A 20577-nucleotide genomic window follows, 5' to 3' on the forward strand; every position below is an offset into this window, starting at 1 on the left:
TAGAGGCAGCAAACTGATGTTTGTTTCAGCTATTTTAACTATGTAAAAGGTTGGGATCTAGGCCAAACTAGTTATGTAGCTTATTTCTATAGTCAGTAAATAAGGAGGAGGACACTGTGGGAACTGTTAGTACAAACTGACAGTATAGGGAGCCTAAATCAGGTAATTTAGTAAGACAGCTAAAGCCAAGTGACATAAACAAAAAAAAATGTTATTCTAGGTGTAGAGAAGAGAACATATCCTGGAAGAGAAAGTGACAAGTTTAAACTGACATAAGGTGTCAGACAGCTAGGATTCAGTGTAAATGCAGTGTAAATGCAGGGTGTGATGTGAATTGTGCTCTCTGATAAAGAAGCAAGATGAATAAACCCATGACAATTGTCCAGTAGTAATGAAAGGGTTAAAACCCTCTTAATATCACTTTTTTACCTTCCTGAACACAATTGCACCTCTACAGGGATGATGAACTGGCTACATAGCTTTAATCTTTCCTTTACTTAGTGGTAGATATAGAAAGAATGATACAGAATTATTGTCACAGAGTCCTTTTACAGTCACTTTCTAAAAGAATTATGTTTCATCAGAACATAGCTCATGTTTCTGTTGCAGAAAGAGTGCTGACCTCCCTGGCACATCCACCAGATCTTTTCTGATTTAGGGGCTAAAGGCACTCATCAGGAGATTGTGTTAGCATTGTTACATTCTACACACTAAATATCAACTGTTATGATACTCTGATCCTAAGTGAGATATGCAAAAGTCAACTAAAGACTTGGTGGTCTTCAAACAACTCCCAAAATCCAAAGCTTGAAAAAAAGTAGAATAGAAAAAATGCAAAAATTCCTATTCTGGAAAATATTTTTCAGATAAAATGACAACTTCTTATCTGCTGCTGGAAACCTTTTGGATGACATCCTCAACAATTTTCTTATTGCTGACTGCCAGTATTTGTATGGTACTGAAAATGTAATATTAAAATTTAAATCAAGAACTTAAACACATTCTTTCTACTGCACAGGTGTGGAATTTGTTTCATCTCTCCATGCCTTAAAAACAATCATAATGTGTTGAACCACATTTTTTGGCTATCTAAGGGTCAGAAAATGGCATGCATTTATCCTGACATATAGTTACAGCCAGGTAACTAGTACAGTAGGTAAAATGTATGGATTTCTTAGTGTAATTGCATTCATTTTCTGCAAATGCTCTATATGCTCAAATCCATTTTATGATATTATTTCTGTTCTTCTAATATTAGAAACGTGGAATTCATACAACCTGTCATACTATAACTCTTTCCCTACAGGCTTCTGTTTAACTGTGATCTACTAATATTAGCCTCAATTTGGAAAAAAAAAAAAAAGGAAAGATAGCCTTTAAGTACTTGATTTTAACTTCATTGAAATCAAATGGACAGCTTATTTCATCTTCTAAAACTAAAGAAGCTCTAATATAAGCATCTTCTCCTAGCTTCATGATATTATAATATTTTTTAAATAAGATTTATAGTGGGTTTGGGTTATTTTATTTGATTTTGGGGTGGTTCTTTTTGGGAGGTGTGTTTGTTTATTTGGGTTTTTTTGTTTGGGGTTTTTTTGAATTGGAATTTTTTGGCATAAATTAAAATTCTGTAAATTCCTTTGACCTCCCTGGAATTCCATAGATTTCATATAGAATGTTCAAATGTGAAGAATATTTGATCCTTTTCATATTTTTAATCACTTCTGTGTATAGTGTCCAGAAAAAAAATGAAATAGTTTGATTTAATTCCTTCAATGATAAATTCATGAAGGTAAATATTCAACTGAACATCAGAGGTCTAGTAAAACCATAAAGCTACGTGGTGGATAATGCAAATCGTTTGTTCATTCCTGGGATTTCATACATCTCAGGAGTACTATACATGCCAAGTTTCTCCTTTGATGTACATGATTAGCAGCAGGAATCTCAGATCTACTGGAAAATGAGTTCACAAGGACCACAATTTTCTTTGCAGTTTACTGTGCTTTTTTTTTCCTTTATTGGGCAGACTCAAATCCATTTTAAAAAAAAGAATCTTTTCTTTATCTGAAAGTTCAAGCATAACATTGGCCTAAACTGGTGCTTCTGTAAGATAATGTTTCAGTCTGTCTTTTTATTGTCATAGAGAGTCACTCAAGAAATAAATATACAAAACTTTTTTTTCTGCAGTTATATTCTACATTTGGCATATGACTTTGGCACAAATAATACTTTCATGGAGATACAACTTAAGAAAGATACCACATTACTAATAAAGGAGGTGAAAACATTTATTTAAGGAGGTGTTTTGTGTATTTGTTTAGATCCAAGTTGCTAAGCAGGTGTACAAGTAAAGAAAAATGACATCTCTGAACTAATTTTATTAATCTTAAGTAACATTTTTTCCTCTGGTATAGAATTTTGTAGCTCTAGATAGCCAAGAAATAATACTAATTTTTCCTCATCTCAGAGTATTTATACTGTTTCCAACAGAGTTTAATAACTTAGATTTTGGTCAGGAAGATGATATCAGATAGCTGATTCTACACCTTTAATGAAAGTTAAAATAGTCCTCAAAATGCAATGTATCTTTACTGGGATATGAAAAAAATCAGATATCACATTTAAGTATTGTTTCTTTTGAGTTCACTGGCATCCAGCATTAACAATTTAAATACTATCTAAAGTTTGTTCCAGAAGTTAGCAAGAGTGAACCCAAAACTTCCTTAACTCCAGGTAAGGACATACAAACTTAAACTGGTATTTCATTCTCAGTAGGAATGAACCACTCCCACCCAAAAAAAAAACCCACAAAATTTTGAGCCAAAACACGTCATCATACAGCAGACACTACAGGTACGCACGGTGTACACACATCAGGGTACCCAGTGTCTTATCCCAGTGTAATATCTTGAAGTATATTCTTCTGTAAAAAGAAGCTGAGACTCAAGATTTAGGAAAAAAATATCAACTTTCCAAGACCATGGGTGTATATCAAAGGCTACACAAAAGATACCGTGTTACTTTGATGATTTAAGAGAATTAGGGTGAATGATGTGAACAATAGATGTTCTACCTTTAGGTTGAAGACTCTATATGTACTTTTGACTCACCCACAGCATTTGGCAAGATCTGAATCTCAGTTCAGTTACTGCATTTAAATGAAACAGCTCTCTGACTTACTGTCCTGCCATACAGAAAATTTATTCCACTTAAAATCGAATGCTTCATTTGAATGCATTGAATGAACAAGTTTCCGATCTTGGCAGGGACTGTGGATGAGTCAAAGATACAAGACAGACCATAGATTACTTCCCCCAAGAACACAACTTGAAGGCATGAGTCCACTGTGGCTGTTAAGCCCTTTGATGGGTATCTCTTTCAACTTCCAAATATCCTGCAGGAAAGCTATTAGGTACCTACTGTGGGGCATACATGTCTGTCTACCGTGTGCTGTACTGTGATGAATCTATTAAGCAGAAACTCTAGCAGCAGCCAAACCTTGTTCTGGGTAAAGCTAGAAGGGAAAGCAGCAGAATTACAGAACCTCACTGGTTTGTGAGGTGCACAAAGGGAACTGTTTTGGGATAGATGACCAAACTCAAGTTTTTTAATGGAGGGAAACTTTCAGCAGTCTACTGCAGGCAAGATATGCCAGCCATAGTGTCATAGATGGGGACAATCCGAGATCTGACCTTGTGTTATTGTGAGAATTAAGACATTTTTATGCTGATGAAAGATGTAAGTCTGTGCTGTAGGTCCATACTTTGGAGATGGAGACAGTGGCTTATCGTTTATATGCTGTCCCTAAAAAAGGAAGCAAAAAGAAATTACTAAAGAACCAGGGAAAGGAATTCCTCTCTTTTGGTGTCTATATCTGAGTCTGCCAAGGTTGTTCTTGTAGCCAATGAAGAGAATGGGCCTTTTTGAGCACAATTAATCTGATATATTTTAGAATATTGCCTTTTAGTGAGATGAATCTCAGTGTAGAATACTTATTTTTCTACATTGGCTATAAATGGAGACTAAGTGTGATTAGCTCAGACATTCACATCATAGGTGTCTGTGTTTGGAAAATGTCATTCTAAGAAGACAATGAAAAACAACTCCAACGAGTTCTCAAACAACAGAGCATACATCCAATAGACATATACCCAAAAATTAGTAATGGAGTAGTGGCCTGAAAGTGTTATCAGGAACTAGGACTTTGTGCATCAGTCAATAAAGCTATTATGTACTCTTCCGTTGTTTTCTGTACTCTTCTGAAAGTTCTGTTTGAAGAGATGCCACGTCTCTTGTCTTTAAGACTTACTAAATCTATTTATATCATAATTTATTAGAAAAACACAGGATACTGAGATTTTATGAGTATTTACAGCAGTGTTTCACCATTGCTGAGTTAGACTGTTAGTTTCCCTGAGCTCTTTTGAATATCACTGGCAGCAAAAAGCCGCTACGAAAGATGATTCAGGCTGATATTGCTCTAAAGCAACCAGTTTGAGCAAAGTGGTACACTTGTCATGATATAAGACTCACCATAAACCTAATTTCTGGATATGAAGAGCTATTTAAAAACAAGAGAGCTATTGTACCTACAGTGGACAAAGCTAGGAAGTGATATAAAATATAGAAAAAAGAAGGAAATCATTTTTTAACCTGCCATGGACAATTTATATCTGTTTTTTTTATTTTTCCTGTGTTTAAGATACTGTAGATATTTTGGTTGTTTTTCTTCCCAGTAAAAATGCTACACTTTACTTTAGTACATAGGTCCAACTAAAGATTTAAATTATCAATTGGTCTTGTTTGAAGTTTACTTGCAAAAAATGTATTTTTTCTACTGAGGACATCTTTTACAGTACTTCTTTTTCCCTAAACTCTCAAATTCTCTTTTCTTCCCAAACTACACTGTGGCTCTTGACATTGTAAAAATGAGAAAAACAGATGTTCAAAGTGCATATTTAGATTTATTGAACTTATTTTTTTACCATATTGTGAAAAATTCCTTCCTGTCCATGTATTGAATTTAATTAAAATAACTATTTTACTTAGTAACCATATTTTTATGATATTGATTTAAGGCACATAAAAAAATCTCTGTCACTAACATAAAGCAATATTTTATAGATTCTTCAGAGGAAAAGTGGATTAGAAGTTTACCTTAAAACACACAAGAGAAATTCAATGAATATGTTTATTAAAGATTTATTCATTCCCTGCTACCAAGCTTTGTTTATTTAACTTTTATTTGGAAAAATAAAGATTTCAGAAAGTATTTTTGTATTAGAAATCTTGATAACTAATCACATTTTATTGCCGTGGCTTGAGTTTATTTATAGTAACTGACATGTAGAATACTGGAAAATACTGGAAAAGGTCATTTAAGCCTTTATTGATCGTCATGTTTGCCATATGGTGAGGGTAAAAAACCTATTTTCCACACCTGACAGGTTGACTATATCATCCAGCCATTTTGTTGATGTTTTTTCTTCAGGGTTTGGGTTTTTTTAAAGAAAGGTAAGGGGGAAAGTGTTTTGCTTAGATTACAAAATTATCTGTGGCACAGCCTAACAGATAACACCAAATATAAGGCTAGTAAACAGATAAATTGAAGCTAGAAGCAAAATGAGCTAAGCATCTCCTAAAAAATTGGAAACTAATCTGCTACAAGACAGAGATAGTAATACCTTTTCCTTCCCCACTATCCCTTTGAAAAATGATGCATCAGTTCAATGAAATAAGGGTCCAGCTGCTCACTGGATAGCAGAAAATTCCACAGGCACAGGCTTTGGAGAGATGTTCCCTACTCAAATGGAACCAGTTTTATTTGGCAGGTCACAGAGATAAAGAGTAGCATGCCCCTGCTCACTGAAAGCAGCCTTAGATAAGTCAGAGTACTCACAGAGATCCCATGCTACTCAGCTTCATGGATCTGAAATGCCTGTTAACTCGACAGGTAGCTATTCATCTGAGGTCTCTTTTCGGTCTGCCTAGAGCCACTTTTATGAAGTCTATGAGAAATCTGATGATTAAAGTTGAATTCATCATCGCGGCAATTGAAAGCTGGTAGTGCATCTGGTCTGCCTCCCTTCTATGAAGGATTTATTTACTAGGTCTCTAAGTTAACATTAACTCAGAAGGCAAAAACAGTGATGATACTTGCAATGGCAGCTATTAACCCCTCCTACTACAGATCTTGCTTAGATTGCATGATCAAATTGCATTAGATTTCAAGATAACATGTTGTAGATTTTATGGTACCTCTAAAACCATCTTCATTATTTACACAATCAACATCAATTAATGTAATAGGTCAAGGCTAGACTACTCCATAAATAACACAGTCCACTCAAGAGCAGAAAATATTTTTGATTCTTTCTTATTAAAGAACAAACAAATGCAATCAAGACTACCAGTTTGTGAATGCATTAACAGTTTTGGAAATATTTGGTTTCTGCTAGTTAATCTGACTGCAGAGATAAGATGATGAATTTTGGATGTATTTTATCCACACTGGTTTACTTCTACTGAAAAGAAAATATCATAGCAGTATATTTTGGGTGTGACAACAGATGAAGATATAAAACATTAGAAGAAAAAATGAGCAACAAATGTAGCATTTTATAAAGAATTGTTCTCATTTTATATACCCTTATTCATCAAAATTTACTGAAGTTTGTGTGTTCTTTCTTTTTTAAAGAATAAACTAATTGTTGGTGACACACACCCCTCCATAGTTTTCTAAGCCTTCTTTATGGAATGAGTTATTTTATTGATCAAGTTTATTAGCTGCCTGGGTGCTCAATGGAAAGTCTTAATGAAATTCTTATCTTAGAAACAGATTAGTAGTATGACCAGTGAAAAAAATTTTCTGGCATTTAATCTCCTAATCCATTTCACATTATTTCTCAAGGGTACCATGACCTTCACAACATATGGCTTTGTGCAAATAACCAACTATATGGTAGAATCTCATAAGTTTGAGAGTTGCCTCTTAACAGTTAGCCAATTTTCTAAATTGATTTTTTTCTTCTTCTGAAATAGTTAAACCTAGTCTAAGTAGAGGGTAAAGGACCCAGCAATGTAATTTGTAAAAAAACTAAAAAATAAAACATTATTTTTATTAAGTCACACAATAAAACTTATTTACTTTTTCATCTAGGTAGGATCACCCAAATGTACATTATTATGTTAACTCTGTGAAACAATATGTAAAAATTCCAGGTTAAAACACCTTTCAGTACCTGAGATAGCTCCATTATATGGACCAAGAGTATCTCCTCAGAAGTGAGTACTTATCACAAAAAATGTTACTTGTTCCTAATCATATAAATGTCTCAGGTCTGTACATGTCTGATAATGCTGCCTTCTGACAAGCCACAAACACTCTGAAGTGAGAAGACGATGGATCAGTATAGTGACAATTTAATGCCTAATACTACCTTTAGGGATAACATTACATCAAATAACAGGTCCACATTAGTCACATGCATATGCGACTGCGTGGAAGCTCTTTGGTTTTTTGGTCAGGGTTTTTTCTCCACATCAGGATTAAAAATAACTAAACCATTATAGATGACACAAAACTGGGAGGAGTGGCTGATATGCTTCAGTGTTGTGTTGCAATCCAAAGGGATCTTGACAGGCCGGAGAAATGGGCTATGGAAACCTCACGAGTGTCAACAAGTAGAAGTTCAAAATCCTGCACCGCTAACAACCCAGCTGGAAAGCAGCTTAGCAGAAGAGGACTTGGAATCCATAGTGGATGTGAAGCTGAAGAAGAGCCAGAAGTGTGCCCTTGCAGCAAAGAAGACTGTGGGGAAATAACAGAATATTGTCAAAGACTATTGTAAACATAGTCAAGTGACTTATAGCTGGGGTGTCAAAAAACACATATATCATATTAATTGCTGTTTATCGTTGTGTGTTTGACAAGTAGAACATCTGTGTGTAGATAATATAGGCTGTGATAGGCACCCTATCAAACATATTTGAGTTTCATGCTCTGTTGCAGGAAACATCAAGCACAGTGGTAAACTATGTCTGTACAAACCCCTGACGCACAGGCAAAACCAGCAGGTTCAGTGATCCTGAATCTGGACGAAGCTCTGCAGTGCCTGTAACCCTGCTTGTGTGCCTCTGCCTGAGTATTGTTTTGAGGATCCCCAGGTGGTGGAGTCATAAAAGTACTTTTTGCATTTTGTTAATATTTTTGTGTTTGTTCTTTTGTCCTCTCTGTGCCAAGTCACACAAAGGCAAATGGTGTCCTGGGCTGCCTTAGACAAAATGTGGCCAGCAGGTCAAGGATGGTGCCCTACTTAGCACTGGTGAAGCCACAGGCCACACCTAGAGTGTTGTACTTGGTTCCAGGCTCCCCAGTAAAGGAAAGACATGGACATGCCAGAGAGAGTTCAACAAAGAGCCACAAGGATGTTTAAAAGACTGAAGCATGTCTCCTATTGGGAAAGATTGAGAGAGCTAGGGCTGTTAAGGCTGGAGAAGAAGAGGTTCTTTGGGGAATCTTACGACTGTATGTGAACACCTGAAGGGAGGGTGTGAAGACCAGAGAGCCCGCAGTGCACATTTACAGGACCAGAAGGAATGGGCACACCCTGAAACACAGGAGATTCCCTCCGAACAACTTTTTTATGAGGGTGACCTACATCGGCACACACTGTCCAGAGAAATTAGGGATCTCCATCCTTGGATACATTCAAAAGATGCCTGGACACAACCTGGAGCACCTGGTTCCGGGTGGCTCTACGCAAACATAGAGGGTGGAACAGCTGACTTCCAAAGGTCCCTTTCAGCCTCAAACACTCTGTGATTTTGCAGTTCTGTGAAATAGCTACTCATCTTTCTGTTAGATGAGGCTACAGAGTGTGCTGTAGAGAAAACCATGAACAGATTTAATCAGAATCAGATGAAGCTCTTCTCACCAAAACTAATTGGCTTTGGTCAAACATTTACATTAATTTTCTTTTCAGCACATTATCTACTTCTATTACAATAGTAATGTTCATGATACTTGACAAGCTTTTATCTGTAAACCTCAGGTAAGAGACTGTGAGACCTTGAGGCAAAAGGTAGCACCTGGAGTAAGTGTTGCTGAGATATTAGCTCATATATTCTGTGCTTTGGGTGAAGGGACTGAGAGTTGCAGAGGTTTCTTCAGACCAGGATGTGCCTCTAGTTTGTTCAGCCTAATAGGCTCAAGGAATTTATCTTACCCGATGGGTCATAATATATGATAATCCCAGTAATCACAGAGTATAGGAATGTACTGTATGAAAACTGTCCATTAAAATTTTATCTTCTGTTGAATCTACCAGCATTTGTATCCACATATTATTTTCATTAATTGATGAGTCAATAGATAAAATCTATTGAATATCTGTGTAACTCAATGTCTATCCTCCTCTTTCTAAACATTTTCTCTGATTTTTAGAAAATGTGCTATTTTCAATGCTCAAGGATTTCTCCCTGTATTTTTGATTCAGCCTAAAACCCTACTCCTGTGTCTGTAAAAGCTGCTAATCTCACTCTCTCTGGATGTTACAGCTAGCTGTTTCTTCCCTCTTCATGCCCATGCTGTTTTATTTTTTTCTTCTCTTTGCCTCTGTGGAGCAGAAATTCAGGGCTATTTCAGATTTCTTTGCCATTTTTTTCTTATCTTCCAGGCTTTCTCCACATGCCATTAACTCACTGTCTATATCATTTTTCTAAAACCCATATTTTACACTACAACTTACTTGATAAAATATCTCCAGTGGTACACAGCCATCCATCTAGTGATGGATTAGATAGTGCTTTACTATCTAAGTCAATATGACTTCACAATTCTTAGTCATCTCTTCCCCTTGATTAGACTTGACTCCTCCACACCAGAAGAAATGCATTACATTGTGCTCAGAGCATTACAGCCAAAGTAAGTTTTGTGGCTCCATTTTATATCGCTCGAAGCTGTCAGACAGGAAAGACACTTCATCCTCCAATACCTGCTTTGAATTTAAGCTCTCTACTTTTCTGTATTGTTTGGTAACTTGCCTCAGCTGAATCATCTGTTTCCTCCTAAGCTCTCATCCCTTTTCCCAAACTGTTGGGATCTATATATGTTTGTGTCCTACATCAGTGTTTGAAATAATCTTTCACTTTCTGTGGATCAAGGATCACTATGCCTTTCAAATCCCTTTTCAAAACCCATTTCTTTTGCTCATCCTTTTATCGGTATTAATTTTGAGTAATCTGCCTACTAATATATTTCTTTTTTTTGTATCTAGAATCTAAATTTGAGAAGATATGATAGTATTTAAACCATTTATTTTAAGCATGTGAAGCTACACAATGGAAAGTCATTCAAACAATATGCTTAGGTCTAGTTTAAAACCTGAGCTCTAGCCTCTGAATTTGTTAGCCTCATTCTAAGTTAAACTTTCATTTCCTTTAGACCAGTTTTTACTTTCCTGCTGCCAGTGACATCAAACATCCTGCCTGTCAGCCTTAAATATTTCATAAGTATTTTCAGACTTTCAGTAAGGCAAACAGTGAATCTTGCTGGGAGTCTATCTGAGTCCCATGGAATAGCCTATCCATTACAATTCTCCAGTTCACTACCATCTGTAGCTCAAGCATACATTGCAACACAGAATTTGTTTTTTTAATCTTGTATAAGAAAATCATGACACATGCAAAATACAATAATAACCATGGAAAAAATTTCCATGTTTTTATTTTTTCCTTTCTTTTTTTTCCTGGAAGTATTTCCTCTGCCACTTCATAAAGACAACTGAATGCAATCCTGAGGCATCCTGTGCAGCCTTCCAAAAAGAAAAACTGAAAAACAAATAGGACAAACATTAAGAACTGCAAGTAAAGCGATTCAGTTACAGACTGAATGTTACAGGTGGAATGGTACGTCACAAAACTGAGGAATGAAGTGTCTGCTTCTGAGTGCCTTAGACAAATGAGGGATTGCAATAAAGTTCACAAGGGATTTAATAATCCAGTCATGGGGGAGGAGTGTTATCTATGGATTTTGTTGGTATAATAAATGTGGCAGTGGATCAGCTCTACTTTACCTCCTGGAATATAGACTCTGCAGTGACAGGCAAAGCTACGTGCCTCATTTGGAAATATTAGAATATAAAAATAATGCAGTTGTCATTTCTGACAGCCATCAATGCCTCTGCAAATAAGCACCTTCTCTTGAGCTTCTGGGGCACAGTGCTCAAGCAGACTAGAGTATAATACAAAGATGACCTTGTTGCTCTCTGTACAGCTGTACATACAAGCAGATTCACTGTACTGGTTAGGTAAAGCTAAATCCTTAACTCAGGTTGGCATCCTTAAGGGTAAAGGAACAATACAGGGCCTTTTTATGTATCTGTTTATGGAGAAAATATGTCAGGAAAGTAAACAATAATCTCTGAAAGTGGGAAGAAGCACAAATTCCTAGTGTTATCAAAAAGTGATGAAGAATTAGAGTGGATCAAATATGAAATGGTTTACCACAGTGAATGTGCATATATGTGTCCTAGAGTAAGTAATATAGGGAGGGCAAAAAGTCTTTTATTCAGAAAAGAGGAAAATAAGGAAAAAAATCTTACTCTATGTAATTTTTTCCTCTTGGGAACTGATACATTGTAATAAAAATGTAGTAAGTTTAAAAATTTTAACATATTTGAATACTTTAATTTAATTTTGTAGTTTCAAGGACTTGGCTTATTAAGAACATACTGTTTCTGAATGGTCATTTAGGATTTACTTTTTTTGGAAAAATTTTTAAAATTCTGCTGTGTTGCAAATTCTGCAAGAGAAATATCTCACATTATCATGTGAATATCAATCTTGTACTTTTATACAGGTTTTTCACCTTTGTAGATCTTATAAAGAACAGCCTCTTCACAATGTAAAGGTATATCATTGCATTTTTTAGCTCACCACCTTTTCATTGCTGTATCATTTTAGAAAGTCAAAGTTACAGTTTCATATTGCTGTATAAAACTGCACATGTATGTCTGATAGCAACATATGCATGTGTAGAGGGATTTGAGGTCTTAAAAGTTCCCTCTGAAGAGACTGAGGAAAGCAATACATCTCATTTAGAAAGGAAGAGATTTATAATTCATGCATGTTTATTAATTATTATGTTTAACTGCTTAATGCCAGCTATATGAAACAAATTGCATTTATACCATCCTGATAGTTACTTAATTGTGCATGAATAATGAAGGAATAAAATCCTCAAGCAAAGCTGTGCCTTCAGAATTGAATTATGAATTGAATCCTTTTTTTCAACATCAAAGTCTTTGATTTTTAGTAATGGTGACTATTCTGCTCAAATGGTCTTAAAGAACACCAAGGGTCTCAGTGTGGGAAGTTCTCAGACTATTTTTCCAAAGATGAATGACATTACCTGGAAAAAACGAGTAAGATTTACCTTTTTTTCTGTGCAAATTTCACTTGTGGAGTGTTTCACAATGCAATGCTAAAGATTGGAAACGGAGCTGCAAGAGGAAGCAGCTCTAAAAAGACGTCAGGAATTCTGCATGTACATATGTATGATCCTGGGCGCATTTTTAGCTAAGGCTTCTGATATAAGGATGTCAAACAGCACCTTCGGACAAACCGGTTGGGAGGGACAGGTCGGGGGCTGGCAAGAGCGCATCCGCACTGCCACCTGGTGTCAGCGGTTCTGCCAGAGCTTCCCCTGGCACCTACCGGATCTACCGGGGCGCGCAGTCCTCAGGGAGTCCTTCGCTTCGGTGTCTTTACTCGATATGGACCTACCAATAGGTCTGATGAGCGAAAAACCCTCACTGGCATGATGCATGATGTTTTGCTTTCAGCTGTTTCCATTTGTAAAACAGTAATGTAACAGCTTCCTGTGAAACCACACAAGCAATGTCGGTGTTCTCCTTCGAGTGGTGACCGTACTGGGCTCTCTGCTTTCTGTACATCTTCTTTAGTCATGATGGTTTTATGTTCCTCCATCCTCACCTGTGTAATTGCCTCAATTTTTGTTGCCAACCCAACATGTTATCTGTCTAATGAAAAATACGATGGGGAAAAACTAATATAATATGACCAGCAAATATAGTTGTAAGTCTTCTTCCTCATCCTTCGGGACTTCAGTCAGGCTGCTCAGAGCAAAGTAGGGGGAACTGTGTAACACTGCAGTCCAGTCAACAAATATGGCACATACAGTCATCCTGTAACTGAGAAAAACCGCATTTATTTATTTATTCTTAAGTTTTCCAAAGAAAAACTTCAGAAGGTAATAAGCTGACAGTGACTGCAAGCACTCTAACTCAGACTACTTGCATTTTTAGTAGTCAGGGTATTTAATGCCCCTATCTGAGAAGTGTCAGTATTTAATCCATCCAGCGATCCTCTGATAGGATTTTAAAAGAATGTGCTGCTTTGAAAATCAGTAATTATACTGTGAATAAAAGGAGGGGATGGGAAAAGGGAGGGAAAAAAAAAAAAAAGAAACAAAAATGAAACCCAAACTGTATGTGTAACACAATCTTTTCTAAAATGGGCAATCTTTAATTTCTTCAACAGCCTGCTGGAATCTATAGACATGAGCAAGCACTGTGCTGCCACAGGAGGTGCAGGGAGTTAGGGAGGACTAGTGTTTGGAGATTCATGTCCCTAACAGCTTCTTCGTGATGTTTATATTCATTGGATATTAAGAAAAAGGAAATCCTTTATGCAACTTAAAAAAATATCTAGATTGGGTTTTTTCACCTTCAGAATAATCAGGCTTCTGTAATTCAACCCACCCTCAAACAAATATGGACAAAAATCTAAATTCTTATTAATTCCTTTTTGTCTACATGCGACATGTAAATTGGTTTTATTCTCATCATAGTGAATTTAAAAATACTCTGTGCACAATCAGTCTCCATTTACTGCCATTCATTGTGAATCTATACAGACAAAACCTTGCAGTTACACATTTGTGTTACTAATATTTGATATATTTGCCTCCCAGTTCTCTAGAGTCTAATGGACTCATATTTTATATTATTAGATATATTTATTCAGTTTGGTAAAACAAATATGTATTGAATTTTGGTCTTGGAAGGTTTTTTGTTATTAGGGCAGAAACCTTTCTATAAGACATGACAAATCTTTGTGGAAATCCTAATTTGACGTACTTTGTATCAGCTTAGATGTTCAATGCTTTTGAAAATTATGGTATTTAAGTGTAGGGTTTAATCATTGTGCATGTTATGTTTTTTACTACTTCACACAGGCTAGCTTCAAACTCTCAATTTTTATATGACTTCTATATATTAAATTCTATTGAAAAGTCAGGCATTGCTACGGACAATAGTCAAAATATGTGTGAGGACATAAATAATAAGTTTATAATCTATCTTTTTGCTAATAATCCCTTAGAGTTTGGGCAGTGTGATCTTCCATTTGTGGCCAAATCTTGTTCAAACCTATGTAGTCCTACATATGTTATTGTTTATGATTTTGTGGGCAAGAACACCATTTGTCTTGTTTTAAAGAGTAAAATGGCTAAAATCAATATGCAACTTTGTGATGTGAGTAGGCAGTCCTTCTTGACCTTGAACAGAACTACTGAGTGGCTTTATAGTCCTCCATGCCCCCCTACTTTGATTCATTTAATTAGGTCAGGACTTCCCAATACTCTGCTTAAATGTGTCTGGTTTTAGATAGACATACACCTTTCTTCTGAAGAAGAGAATGATATCTCCAGTGAGTTTTTCCATTGTGATACGGAGGTCTAAGGCTAAGGGTTGTTGCACAGCCTTGCTACTGCTTTCTCAGTTCAGGGAAGGTACCTCATTTGTGCCTCATTTGTGGTATCCAGAATTCTTCTGTTGGCAACAACACTGAGTCATGCAATAGCTTCGTTCTTGCCTGTTGGCTTGACCTGTCTTTGGGAGGAGACCTAAGTACATAGGAAAACAATGCACAGCATCATCTCTAGCCATCAAGTTGGGATCTGACAGTTAAGCATGAGAAACTGAACTGCTGATGCACACCTGCCACATTGACATCATAATTCCAACCTAAAATGGGTACAGCAATGCTTTTTTTATTTACTGAAAAAAGAACCCCCACAACAAACAAACGAGCAAAAAAGGGAAGCTTAAATTATAGTTAAGATTGTATATGGAACTTGAAGATGGCAATTATTAAATGAAATTAATTTCACCTGAAAGTGTATAATCTATGTGTGCTTGAAGGGATTTGATATATCTGAAGGTAAGTTGATTTGTTATAATGTTTATCGAGCAGACAGTTCTTGTAATACTGTGGTTTTCTTTCATAGGTGACAATATTGTATGCTGTTCTTCACATGAGACACAGTTTGAAATATTTTGATAAAATGAGATGCTTGCGGAAAAGATCAGCAGTGTCATTCTTAGGAATTCTTGTCGTTTGCTTGCTGTTCATGAACTTGTACATTGAAGACGGTTATGTTTTGGTAAGTTTTTAGATGAGAGAAATTATCCTAGAACAACAAAACAGGATGCATCCCTAGTTAAATGCTAAATTTCATAATTCTTTCAATTTTCTCTGTGTACCATTAACAGTGAAGTATCCTCAAAATGTGTCCTTTATGGTGAAACCATCTTCCTAATGTATACCGCATACAGTGTGTCAGTAGGATCCTAACATTCCTTTTCACAGAAGTAAATATGTCTCTGTTTATTGGAAGTATGGGAGACAATGAATGTAGCAAAACATGAAAGTATCTCCATCAGGTGCCCTTTGAGTCAGAATATTCTCTGTATTTTCCATACTTCTGGATTTTCCTCAATTTTAATGTTGAAAATAGACTACATCTGAAATATATGTGTGAGCTAATTTCAGTCCACACTGCAAATCTCACCTGTGAATACTGCATTAAAGGCTATTATAAAAATTAAATTATAAAAGAGAACACTCATTAATTCCATCTACTTTAAGCTCCTTGCATGAATAATTTCTTTTTAGTGGTTTTATTTTATGTTTTTCTCACCTTCTGTAACTCAGATTTGAGTCTGACAGGTTCAGTGCTACAGCATTAACAATTAGACATGAATTCAACTTAGTCTAAGTTTATGATTTTGAAAAAAAATAGAAAGATTTGTGTTAGGAATTTCAAAAAATAAGTTTCTAACAATGTAACATAACTCTACAGTTTGTATGTAAAGAGGAGTGTCTCAGTGCTGAATGTAAAACAAGCCCTGAAGTCTTGATTAGTGGATTGGATTTCCAGTTCTTTGGAGGTTGGGCAGTAAAAGAACATGGTGGTTTAACAACTGGAGCTTGCAAATAGTAAAATGACTAAACTGAATATGTTATATTGTGATGTGATTAGACATTCCTATCTTGATCTTGAATTGAACTGGGAAAGTATGGGCTGGCTTTCCAATATTCTGAAAGGTGAAGTTCAGTCTCAGTTGGACCTGAAAAGAAACACAACAGTATTACAAAAGATATAATACACAAATAGTAAAATGTTTAAATTACTTATCAGAACCATATATAACTTCCTAATTATTTCAATTCAAAATATTTTACTTCTGAAATTACTTATAACAGTATTGTAAATATTTACAAATTAAGATTATGCTAGTATTTTTTTAAGTCACTGAAAACATAACCCATGCCTCTATCATATTACTCCATTACAGATATATTGCTTTCTCTAAAACTAAATTTTGCACTTTTATTTATTTAGCAATTCTTGGTTATGATCAAATTTGACCTGGCTTGTCACTTTTTTTTTTCCCTAGTGGTATTTGCCCTGATGTTTCTTCCCCATTCTCTAATTGCTTCAAAGTCCCCCAGATGTTTTTGAAAGTGTTTTTATTATTACTGCTAATGGTGTTACTCTTGGTTTGTTTTTGAAATCTTTTCCTGTCCTGTTTGCCAGCTCCCCAGATGGCTCCATGTCTTATTCTTAATTTTCTCTCCTTTTCCCCATTTTTTTATAAATTCTCTCTCTTTCATTGCTTCTCTCATCACAGTTCTGGCATGTTTGTATTCATGTAGCTCCCAGCCAAGTCTCTTGCCAAGTCTCCTGACAGTTCTTCCAGATCTCTTGATACCTTTATGGTCCATCAAGTATTTTTCAAATGTGTTAGTATGTTGACTTTTTAGTTTATTTATTTTCAACTTCCCTGACCATGTCTGACAGCTCCAAACACACTATGTCTGGTGTGTTTTCTCTGTTGAGGTAAAAGATGAGCAATTTCAGTATTTGTGGCGAGGAGAGAGACACTTGGGGAAAGCCTTTGAGGACAACACACTAACCAGTTCCCCTCAGGGAATGAGAATTTGAAAGTCCTCAGAGCCCCAAAGGCACTCTGAATTGTAGCCTGTCTCCTGCTGGACTATCTGCTGAAGGTAACTGATAAAAGAAAGGCAACTGACCCTGAGTTCCTCTTCCCGATCTCAGGCAGCAGGCTGTGCAAGGGACTGTGGAGTTGGTGTCTCTGGCACCACATGTAAGATTAGATGAGTGGTCTTTTTCAACATATCATAATATTAAAGTGAGATTTGTTATGGCAAGTCTTAAAAAGGGAGAGGAGAACCTTTCTGGTTTTGCTCAGAGAGTATCACATGTCCAAAAAATCCCATCACTGTTTTCTGCAGGGCATTTGCTGCAGAAATGGAAAGAGCAAAATTGCTTAAGTATATTGGATAGAGGGTGTGCAGTTATGCACTGCTGATGCATGTATATTAGAAAAGCAGTTTAAGGTGCTTCGTCTGCAACATATGAACTACATTTGGTCAAATATTTTGAAGACATACTGAATTAATATATACCAGATATCACAATATACGCAGTGGAGTTTTTAAACCTTTTCAGAGTTGTAAGTGAACTGTAAGCAAAACATGTGTTTTGTGCTCTTCTGTGAATACTTATCACTATTTTGGGCACTATGAAAACAATAGTACTATTTTAGCTGACACAGCATCTTTAGCAGAGCAGAGTATCTCCATAAAGAATGGTGATCTTCTGGCACTTCAACCTATGGCACCCATATAAAACCCACAAGCTTCAGCAAACACTGGAATGCAAGAGGTTAGTTAACAGATGAAAGCCAGAACCATCATAGAAAAAACTAGAGAAGACAAACAAAGAGAATTAATCAAGCTTCTCAGCTTCACTGATCTCTGCATAGTAGTCTGAGATAGAAGAAGTAGATTTTAATCTTTTGGAAAAATCCATATGTCAGTTTTGCTCATCATTCAACAAAGGAATGAAAATAGCAACTATAAAAAAAAAAGTTAGCCATAAAAGGCATTTATTAAAAAAAAAAAAGGAAAATTTTTGTGGTCAGCTTAAATATTTTACTTGTTAAAATCAAAACATTTTGTTCTGACTTTGACTATTTCTAAACATTTTGAAACTTTTTATGTAGGAAAACCTCAGCAGAATGGGTTTCCATTCCAAAACCTTCTTATGAAACAAGGAATTTTGGTGCTCTATTCTGGAACCAATGACACATAATATTTTGACATTAAGGAAAGGCTGGTTTTAAAAAAAAGAAGTTTTTGGACCAGCCCATTTTTTTTCCATCTGATATTTTTCATGGAAAATCTCCTAAAGTTTTGGTGTATTCCGTTCCTAGACCATTGAGTTATATTTTAATCTTGAATCTGATCATCAAACTTCCTCTCGTAACATATGAGAAAATACAAAGTAACACAGAAGCAATAGAGAGAAATTACTCAAGAGATAATGTATATATCAGAATAAATGAACTCATTTCTACACGGGCCTGCCATCAGACTAAGATCAAACCAGGTAAATTAAACAAGCATTCCTACTTTTAAATTCAGTCTCATGACATTACAACCTGTTAGATACTTTCCCTTTTCTTAAGGACTAAGGAACAAATTTTTCCTGAAGCCCAAGTGACTTTATGGATAGGGCACTACTCATGAAGCTGCTCTTTCCCTTCTGTGACTTTACTATTGTTAGGAAAGCCTTTTGGAAGAAAAAGAATGAAGGAGGAGGCAGGAAGAGGAGGCATGGTGAGAAATGTGCCTTTTTTTCTATGCCATCAAACAGTGTTCATCAAATTCAGAGAAAGCTTTTGCTGTCTGCATGATCATATGTATTTCTTCTTATCACAAATCTGAGAGGAAGCTACTCAGAAAAATGGCAAAATGAGCCAGGTGCTAGAATCGAGTTTTGTCTTTCATTTGCAACAGGTTCAGTGGCTTTTCTAATCACTGAAAAAATCTTCCCCATTTCTACATCGATGAAAGTTATCTTATCTGTTGCTGACAAAACCCTCTTTTGAATACCACAGCATTTTTTTGCCAATAATTTAGTATTTGCTATTTTTCCAGAGACTGTGCAAAATATGTTTTTCTTTTCCTGTTACTGTAATCTGAAGGGTTGTGGTAGATTTTCTGTAATGTTTCAGTAATGTTTTGGTTTCTTTTGGTTTGTTGGTTTTGTTTTGTTTTGTTTTTTAAATGAGGTGACATATACATGCTTTCACAAAAGCTGACACTGAAAAATGTTATTCTTGGAAACCTGCCTGTCCATGTTTCCTCTTTAGCTGGCACTCACAAATGTGTTTCTCTCTGTCTCTCTCCCTCCTCTATTCTCTTTGTTTTCCCGCTATTAGGAAGGGGGCAAGCAACAAATCAGAGAAACAGCCACGCACCAGCTCAACCCAGAGCGCTATGTTCACACTTTTAAAGATTTGTCTAATTTCTCAGGATCTATAAACATTTCCTATCGCTACTTAGCTGGCACACCTTTGCCAAGGAAAAGTAAGTAACTGCAATCTGAATGTTATGAAATGAGGCAATTTAAAAACAAGTGAAATCCATATAGTCCCTCTGGTATTTCTAGGCAAGACGGGCTGAGTTAAGCAGTGACAATCTCAAAAAAGTTAGTGGGACAGTTATCTCTGCACAGGCAGTTCTAGAGTGGATGCAAGTCCAGACCTAGCAGTGATTGCCCCACAGCCTGGTTACCTTCTGACCAAATGGCTGACTTGCAGACAGCCTGCAAACAGCCCCCGGATGGTCTGTGTGAGCATACTTCTATGGATGCCTCCTCCCAGGCAAGATGATGATGATTTAGAAAGCAGAAGCAAGGCATATATGCTGGTGGTTTTCTGTAAAAACTCTCTGAGACCATCCTGTCAATCTCAGTCTGTATAACCAGTAAATCCAATCTTAAGTATGCTTGGGATCCCATAGGTACAGACTTCAGGTTCCCTATTCTGCCAGCCCAGCAGCTGCAAATGGAACTCCTTGTTCCTTTAGCTGTGATAATAAGGGATGTGAATTGTGCTATTTTGGGGAAAGTAAAGAAGCATTCTTCTCAGAGCTATCTGCAGATGGACTATTTAGTTACTCTGATTTCAGACCAGAAATCAAGTTCAAGACTTTCCTCTAGAAGTGAAATATGGCCATTCCTAGCCTTTAGACAGGTGTCCTTTGTGTTCCAAATCAATCATTTCTCAAAGCTCAGAAGCTCAAAAACAGAAGGCAAAATAAAATAGTTTGCTATTTGTAGAAAGCTATAAAGCTTGTTAAAATTAGATTTGAAAAATTTGGGGCTCTGTA

The 20577-nt window shown here is 36.1% G+C and overlaps 1 protein-coding gene across 7 annotated transcripts in view; it reads left to right on the forward strand.

Annotated features, from left to right (window-relative positions):
* MGAT4C (MGAT4 family member C) overlaps positions 1-20577 on the forward strand; it is a 347956-nt gene that overhangs the window by 319378 nt on the left and 8001 nt on the right. For all 7 annotated transcript variants that reach the window (XM_064655519.1, XM_064655522.1, XM_064655520.1 and 4 more), the window contains 2 exons: positions 15317-15472; positions 19626-19773. In XM_064655519.1, the coding sequence (XP_064511589.1) occupies positions 15344-15472; positions 19626-19773 (277 nt within the window). In that variant the 5' untranslated portion in view covers positions 15317-15343. The remainder of the gene's footprint in view (positions 1-15316; positions 15473-19625; positions 19774-20577) is intronic.

The sequence above is a fragment of the Pseudopipra pipra genome, chromosome 5, assembly GCF_036250125.1.
Source record: "Pseudopipra pipra isolate bDixPip1 chromosome 5, bDixPip1.hap1, whole genome shotgun sequence".
NCBI lineage: Eukaryota > Metazoa > Chordata > Aves > Passeriformes > Pipridae > Pseudopipra > Pseudopipra pipra.